The sequence below is a fragment of the Canis lupus genome, chromosome 19 (assembly GCF_048164855.1).
Source record: "Canis lupus baileyi chromosome 19, mCanLup2.hap1, whole genome shotgun sequence".
NCBI lineage: Eukaryota > Metazoa > Chordata > Mammalia > Carnivora > Canidae > Canis > Canis lupus.
Genome location: NC_132856.1, coordinates 48954198 through 48962802, shown reverse-complemented (window position 1 = coordinate 48962802; position 8605 = coordinate 48954198). Strand labels below are relative to the sequence as shown.

The 8605-nt window shown below is 41.9% G+C and overlaps 1 protein-coding gene and 1 pseudogene across 1 annotated transcript; both read left to right on the top strand.

Annotated features, from left to right (window-relative positions):
• The first annotated feature begins 1815 nt into the window (after positions 1-1815).
• On the top strand, positions 1816-2784 carry LOC140611427 (olfactory receptor-like protein OLF4). The gene has a single exon (XM_072788188.1). The coding sequence runs from the start codon at positions 1816-1818 to the stop codon at positions 2782-2784; it is 969 nt and encodes a 322-aa protein (XP_072644289.1).
• A 1487-nt stretch (positions 2785-4271) lies between these two features.
• On the top strand, positions 4272-4850 carry LOC140611425 (RWD domain-containing protein 4 pseudogene; annotated as a pseudogene).
• The last annotated feature ends 3755 nt before the right edge of the window (positions 4851-8605 follow it).

The window sequence follows — 8605 nt, the reverse complement described above, 5'->3', positions numbered from 1 at the left end:
AGAGGATAGATTGTCATGGTGAGTGCAGGAGGTAGAGAGCTGAATCTGAGGCAAAGACTGGAACCAAGACTTGTCAAAAAGATCAAACCTCAAAGAACAAGAATAACAAAGAAAAGATGTCACATAAGATAAATTAGGAAGTGGCTTGCTTCACCTCCTCCCCACTAGGCCATATAAACAGCAATTGGTCAAATAAATATGCACTGGCCATGAGCAAAGCAATCCTTCTCCTCCATGATATTAAAATAGTTCACCTACTGTTCTACTTTGTATATTTCCTATTGTTAAGTGTTAGTTTATATCTTTTGCTCGTTTTTCTCTCATAGCATTCCATCTATGTGTTTCACACCATGAAAATATCACTACTTTGGCTTTTTCTCCTTATTACTTTTGCTGGGCATCAAGGGGATCTAAGGAGGTCAGAAGTGTCACCAGAACCAAAGACGCTTTTTCTTCCTCTTGGTCAGTTTCTCAGGGGCCACCTGCACTATTGGATCTGTCTTCCCTCTCATGTCCATGTCATTCCTCTCTTTTCTCTCTGTCTTTACTGAGAAGATTGCCCATGTTTCTTTAAGTTGGTATTAGGCATAAAAAGAGCATACTGATAGGCATCCTCAAGTTTATTTGCCCATAAGAATTTCTGGGTACCATTTCTGCATTCTTTAGGGAAAAGATAACAAAATCTGGCCAGACTGATGTGTATCAACTACTGGTCTATATAGTGTGGGTGGGGTTGAAAAAGTCATGGCAGTCAGTAGTACAGGAGGCCATGAGTGGGTCATGGTGTGTGTGTGTGTGTTTGTGTGTGTGTGTGTGTGTGTGTGTGTGTGCGTGTGTTGATGGCAGTCCTCAGAGCAAGGTTACCAGGGCTCACATATCCTAGGCTGACTCTAATTGACAGAATCCAGAACTCAACCAACAGTAGTTACTAACAGGGGTTTCCATTTCAACTCACAGGACATCTCTATAGCAAAATTAAGAAAGTCCTGCAAAACTAATAAAATGAGGGATTCCGTGTGTCTTGAATTTTCAGCCATAGTGGATGGCTGCTTCATTCCTCAACACACACTGCCACCACCTCTCATTACACTCCTTCTTGCTACTTCCCCTCGACACCCTGGCTTTCTTTTGAGCCTTGGTTTTCTGAATCAAGCAGCTTCCTCAGGGCATTGGCCCTGGCTATTGCCCCTGCTGGGCACACACTTCCTGAGATAAATTCTACCCCCTTCCCTACCTCCCTCAAGGTCTTATTCACCCGTCACCTTCTTTGCAGATCTTGTGTGAACATCCAGTAAAAAGAAATGAAAGCCTGTTAACCCTCTCCTTTAAGCCTGCTTTCCTTGTCTTCACAGCTCCTCTCATCATCTGACATTTAATTGTTTTTTGTATTTGCTTACAATCTACATCATAGGATTATAAGGACATTGTTTATCAGCACCCTGTATATATTGTCTATACAGTGCCTGGAACATGGTCTATACTCAGTACATATTCCATAAAGGAATGAAAAATATTCTCAATAAAACAAGAGTGTATATATATATATATATATATATATATATATATATATATACACACACACACACACACACACACACACACACACTTGAGGAAAGGACTGAGGTGGAAACACAATTCCTAATGAGAAATGGTGCAAGGGATGGCCTAATGGGGACAAGACCACACACATATATTGAAATTAATTTTTTGACTCTAAAATATGGTCAAGTGGTAGCATTTATGCTAGGTTACTAACACTTGCTTGTGTGAAATTAGTCATTTATTTTTCTATATCCTGATAGTTACCTCCCACCCATGGAGCCAGGGAACCTTACAGAAGTTTCAGAGTTTCTTCTTCTGGGATTTTCAGAGGGACCAGAACTGCAGCCTCTCATCTTTGGGTTTTTCCTCTCCATGTACCTGATCACTGTGTTTGGAAACCTGCTTCTCATCCTGGCTGTCAGCTCTGACTCCCACCTCCACACACCCATGTATTTCTTCCTCGCCAACCTGTCCTTTGCAGACATTTGTTTCACCTCCACCACCATCCCCAAGATGCTGATGAATATACAGACAGAGAGAAAAGTCATTACCTATGCAGACTGCATCACCCAAATGTATTTTTTCCTACTCTTTGCAGGATTGGACAACTACATCTTGACCGTGATGGCCTATGACCGATTTTTGGCCATCTGTCACCCCCTGCACTACACAGTCATCATGAATCCCCAGATCTGTGGACTGCTGGTTTTGGTATCTTGGATCATGAGTGCCCTGCATTCTTTGTTACAAACCTCAGTGGTGTTGCGGCTGTCCTTCTGTACAGAGGTGGAAATTCCCCACTTTTTCTGTGAAATTAAACAGTTGGTCCAACTTGCCTGTTCTGACACCTTTCTTAATGACATGGTGATGTATTTTGGAGCTGGGCTGCTGGGTGGTGGTCCCCTTGCTGGGATCCTTTACTCTTATTCTAAGATCATTTCCTCCATATTTGGGATCTCATCAGCTCAGGGCAAGTATAAAGCATTTTCCACTTGCGCATCTCACCTCTCAGTTGTCTCCTTATTTTACTGTACAAGCCTAGGAGTGTACCTTAGTTCTGCTGCTCCCCAGACATCACACTTGAGTGCAACAGCCTCAGTGATGTACACAGTGGTCACACCCATGCTGAACCCCTTCATCTACAGCCTGAGAAATAAAGGCATAAAGAGGGCTCTGAAAAGATTCTTTGGAAAACAAAGTATAAAAGGGCCCTTTTTTCTGGGGCTGAAGAAATACACGTAATAGCAGGTACTCAAACCCTGAAAGCCAGTCATGGTAATTCTTTGATCAGATTATGGAAGTAGAATTTATTCCTTTCTTGATTTTCCGGAATGTCCCTTTCTGGGATATCAACTTCTCTGTACAACTTAAGTAACTGACTGTATTAACCTTTCTGCTCTCTGGTGTCTCACAGTGTTTTCCCTAGTTGTTTTCCTACACTCCCAATTTGTTTCCCAATTTTGGACAAAAATGTTTGAAATTCCCATTTATCCAAGAGATTCTACAGATTTTTTAAGAATAATTTCTTCTGAAATGAAATACATCATATCAAGGAAGCTTTCTTTTGTTTTCAAAAAAAATCACAAGTAAAACTACTTTTATGAAAAAAAATCCACATTTGGCATGCAAATCCACTTATAATTTCATAAGAAAGGAAAGTCTGACACCTCAGGTAACCATTTTTGTGTCCATTATTCCTTTAAATATCTGTTCTTCCCTGAAAATGTAGACTTTAACATATAGTGTGTTTTGTAACAAGTCATTGGTTTTTTTTTCCTTATTAGGATCCTGTTCTGTTATTCGGCTCAGTGACCACATTGCCTATCATGGTCACTGGCAAAACTGATAATCAAATACATGTCTCCAGTTGTTTTCTACACAGAAAGACAAATTTCACTAAATAATTTGGCATAATATGGCCATAGAGTCAGAGATGAAGCAAAATTTAAGTCAGACATTTATTAATGTGAAAACTAATGTTTTCATCCTGCACATCTCTTTATTGATAATGTAAAACTGGCATCCATGTGGAAGAGAGTCTACTATTAGGGTGAAGAAGTGTTTGCATAATTATGTTTTCTGTTTCCTCTTCCTGCTTCTGCCTAGAAATTTCCATGTCTCCTTACGAATATGATTCGTTGGAGTATAATTGCATACAAATAACCTGCACACCTTTAAAGTATACAATACCCCTGGCTCAGTCAGTTGAGCATTCAACTTTTGTTTGTTTTGTTTTGTTTTATAATAAATTTATTTTTTATTGGTGTTCAATTTGCCAACATACAGAATAACACCCAGTGCTCATCCGGTCAAGTGCCTCCCTCAGTGCCCATCACCCATTCACTCCCATCCCCCGCCCTCCTCCCCTTCCACCACCCCTAGTTCATTTCCCAGAGTTAGGCATTCAACTTTTGATTTCATCTCAGCTCATGATCTCAGGGTCTTGGGACAGAGTTTCCTGTAGGGCTTACACTGAACAGGGAATCTGCTTGGAGGATTTCTCTCTCACCCTCCCTCTAAAATAAATAAATCTTTAAAAAGAATAAAATATACTGTTTGCTGAATTATGGGAAGAATACAAAAAATAATATGATAGGGGCACACAGGACTCTTGTCTGCACTGTGAGGGGTGCACCTCCCACAATATAGAGCACAGAAGGAGGACACTCAGCCTCAGGGCCACTGTTCTCACTTCATCCTTGCCACCTGGGAGGCATCTCATAACCCACATGGTGAGTGCCAAGGAAGACCAAGAGATGGAACTGTAAGTATGACCTTCTGTTTATGCAGGAGATGAAAGATTCTGAGAATTAAGTACAGTTGCATTTCAATACAGGAGAGATGAAAATGGTGATCCCACAGTCTTCTTAATAGAGATTTCCTGGACAGAAGCATAGTCTCAAACACTTCCAATTATATCTGTGAACACTTTTAGCAACATCCACATCATCAGCTGTAAAGCAGAGCAAATCAGCCAAGTTACAGGAAGCAGGGGGGGTTTCTTGAGAAGCTGTGACCTACACATTATTTGAATATGCCAAGGACACTAAAGAGCAGTTCATGGAGAATCACCATCCCATTAATTCTACCACACTCATAACCAGTATCATCTCCACTGAAACTCCTAATACAGCCCCATCAAGTAAGAACATGGACAAAGACAAAACTTTCAAAAGCCCAGAAATGTTAGCTGGCAGATAAAGCAGATAGATCACAAAAGAGAACTTGCCCAGAGATGGGACTGGGTTGATGTGGTGAACCATTTAAGCAAAACTGGCTCTAAAGAGACACCTAACTCTGAGAAATAAACAAGGGGTAGTGGAAGGGGGAGTGGGCGGGGGTTTGGGGTGACTGGGTGATGGGCAATGAGGGGAGCACTTGGCGGGATGAGCACTGGGTGTTATGCTTATACGTTGGCAAACTGAACTCCAATAAAAATTTTTTATTTAAACTGGATCTAAAGGTGATGACTAGTGCTTGGAACTGAACACAGGTGAAGAGCATCCTTTAAACAGTAAACTGGTGTCAAAATCCTTCATTCCTCTTTTTTTTCTGGAATTAAGACACCTTTTTGTATAACGTATTTTGTGTATGGTTCTTATGTAAAAAAAAATGTTTTAAGGGATCCCTGGGTGGCGCAGCCGTTTGGCGCCTGCCTTTGGCCCAGGGCGCGATCCTGGAGACCCGGGATCGAATCCCACGTCGGGCTCCCGGTGCATGGAGCCTGCTTCTCCCTCTGCCTGTGTCTCTGCCTCTCTCTCTCTCTGTGACTATCATAAGTAAATTAAAAAAAAATGTTTTAAGCTGAAAGTTCGTAAAGGGATCTGATTGTATTAAATTATTTTCACAAACTTGCCTTAAAAGGTGAAATGTTAAAAAAAATAAACATACTACGTGGCTGCATTTGTGTAGAGTTCAAAAAAAGGTTGCAGTAAGTTTTAACTCTGTTATATTATTGTTAAAATGTGATCACCCTGAGCCTCAATTTCCTTATTTCTGAAGGTGATGTGGGGGAATGAACCCTAACTCCAGAAAGACGTTGTAAGGAATAAATGAAACATGTAGAAGCACTTTGTTGAGTCCAAAGGAAATGTTCAAGGTTAGGAATGTGCGTATGTATATGTGTGTGTATATTTGTATACATCTTTTTCTCAAATAAACACATTCACACACATTTATGTAGATACACAGAGACTTATTTAAATCCCGTCTATTGTGTTGCAAAGAAACCTGAAAGTTGGAGGGGACACAAATGAATAAACACTTTGATGAACATAAAAACAGAGTGTTGAGGGCAGTCGGAGTGGCTCAGCAGTTTAGCACCACCTTCAGCCCAGGACGTGGTCCTGAAGACCCGGGATCAAGACCCCTTCTCACTCTGCTTCTCTCTCTCTCTCTCTCATGAATAAATAAATAAAATATTTTAAAAAATAGAGTGTTGAATTTTGACACAAAGAATTTCTTGGCAGAGTTGGTTCTTTGAAAGAATTAATAAGATAGATAAACCTTTAGCCAGCCTTAATAAATAGAGAGAGAAAAGACTCAAATTAATAAAATCATGAATGAGAAAGGAGAGATCACCACCAATACCAATGAAAGACAAACGATTTTAAAAACTTACTATGAACAGCTATACGCCAATAAATTAGGCAATCTAGAAGAAATGGACACATTTCTGGAAAGCCACAAACTACCAAAACTGGGACAGGAAGAAATAGAAAACCTGAACAGGCCGAATGAGGGAGGAAATTGAAGCAGTAATCAAAAACCTCCCAAGACACAAAAGTCCAGGGCCAGATGGCTTCCCAGGGGAATTCTTTTTCTTTTTTTTTTTTTTTTCAAATTTTATTTTTTTAATAATAAATTTATTTTCTATTGGTGTTCAATTTACCAACATCAGAATAACACCCAGTGCTCATCCCGTCAAGTGCCCCCCTCAGTGCCCATCACCCTTTCACCCCCACCCCGCCCTCCTCCCCTTCCACCACCCCTAGTTCGTTTCCTAGAGTTAGGAGTCTTTATGCTCTGTCTCCCTTTCTGATATTTCCCACACATTTCTTCTCCCTTCCCTTATATTCCCTTTCACTATTCTTTATATTCCCCAAATTAATGAGAACATACAATGTTTGTCCTTCTCCAATTGACTTACTTCACTCAGCATAATACCCTCCAGTTCCATCCACGTTGAAGCAAATGGCGGGTATTTGTCATTTCTAATAGCTGAGTAATATTCCATTGTATACATAAACCACATCTTCTTTATCCATTCATCTTTCGATGGACACCCAGGTTCCTTCCACAGTTTGGCTATTGTGGACATTGCTGCTATAAACATCGGGGTGCAGGTGTCTCGGCATTTCATTGCATCTGAATCTTTGGGGTAGATCCCCAACATTGCAATTGCTGGGTTGTAGGGCAGGTCTATTTTTAACTCTTTGAGGAATCTCCATTCAGTTTTCCAGAGTGGCTGCACCAGTTCACATTCCCACACAGTGTAAGAGGGTTCCCTTTTCTCCGCATCCTCTCCAACATTTGTGGCTCCTTCCTTGTTAATTTTCCCCATTCTCACTGGTGTGAGGTGGTATCTCATTGTGATTTTGATTTGTATTTCCCTGATGGGAAGTGATGCAGAGCATTTTCTCATATGCTTATTGGCCATGTCTATGTCTTCCTCTGTGAGATTTCTCTTCATGTCTTTTACCAGGGGAATTCTATCAAACGTTTAAAGAAGAAACCATACCTATTCTACTAAAGCTGTTCGGAAAGATAAAAAGAGAAGGAATACTTCCGAACTCATTCTATGAGGCCAGCATCACCTTAATTCCAAAACCAGACAAAGACCCCACCAAAAAGGAGAATTATAGACCAATATCCCTGATGAACATGGATGCAAAAATTCTCAACAAGATACTAGCCAATAGGATCTGACAGTACATTAAGATTATTCACCATGACCAAGTGGGATTTATCCCCAGGATGCAAGGATAGTTCAACACTCTAAAGCAATCATTGTGATAGATCATATCAGCAAGAGAAAAAACAAGAACCATATGAGCCTCTCAATAGATGCAGAGAAAGCATTTGACAAAATACAGCATCCATTCCTGATCAAAACTCTTGACAGTGTAGGGATAAAGGGAACATTCCTCAGAATCTTCAAAGCCATCTACAAAAAAGCCCACAGCAAATATCATTCTCAATGGGGAAGCACTGGGAGCCTTTCCCCTAAGATCAGGAACAAGACAGGGTTGTCCACTCTCACCACTGCTGTTCAACATAGTACTGGAAGTCTTAGCCTCAGCAATCAGACAACAAACAAACAGTAAAGGCATTCGAATTGGCAAAGAAGAAGCCAAACTCTCCCTCTTCACAGATGACATGATACTGCACGTAGAAAACCCAAAAGCGGAGGAGGGGCAAGATGGCGGAAGAGTAGGGTCCCCAAATCACCTGTCCCAACCAAATTACCTAGAAAACCTTCAAATTACCCTGAAAATCTATGAATTCGGCCTGAGATTTAAAGAGAGAACACCTGGAATGCTACAGTGAAAAGAGTTCGCGCTTCTATCAAGGTAGGAAGACGGGGAAAAGAAATAAAGAAACAAAAGGCGTCCAAGGGGGAGGGGGCCCGCGAGGAGCCGGGCTGAGGCCGGGGCGAGTGTCCCCAGGACAGGAGAGCCCAGTCCCGGAGACACAGGAGCTGCACCAACCTTCCCGGGTGGGGGATCCCTGGGTGGCGCAGCTGTTTAGCGCCTGTCTTTGGCCCAGGGTGCGATCCTGGAGACCCGGATCGAATCCCACGTCGGGCTCCAGTGCATGGAGCCTGCTTCTCCCTCTGCCTGTGTCTCTGTCTCTCTCTCTCTCTCTCTGTGACTATCATAAATAAATAAAAATTAAAAAAAAAAAAAACTTCCCGGGCGAAAAGGGGCTCGCAGGGAGTTGGAGCAGGTCCCAAGGAGGGAGGGGGTGCCCTCGGGCTCCCGGGACACTAACAGGCACCTGCGCCCCGGGAGGGGCTCGGGGGCAGCTCCGCAGAGGGGGCTGCGGGGCGGGAGCAGCTCGG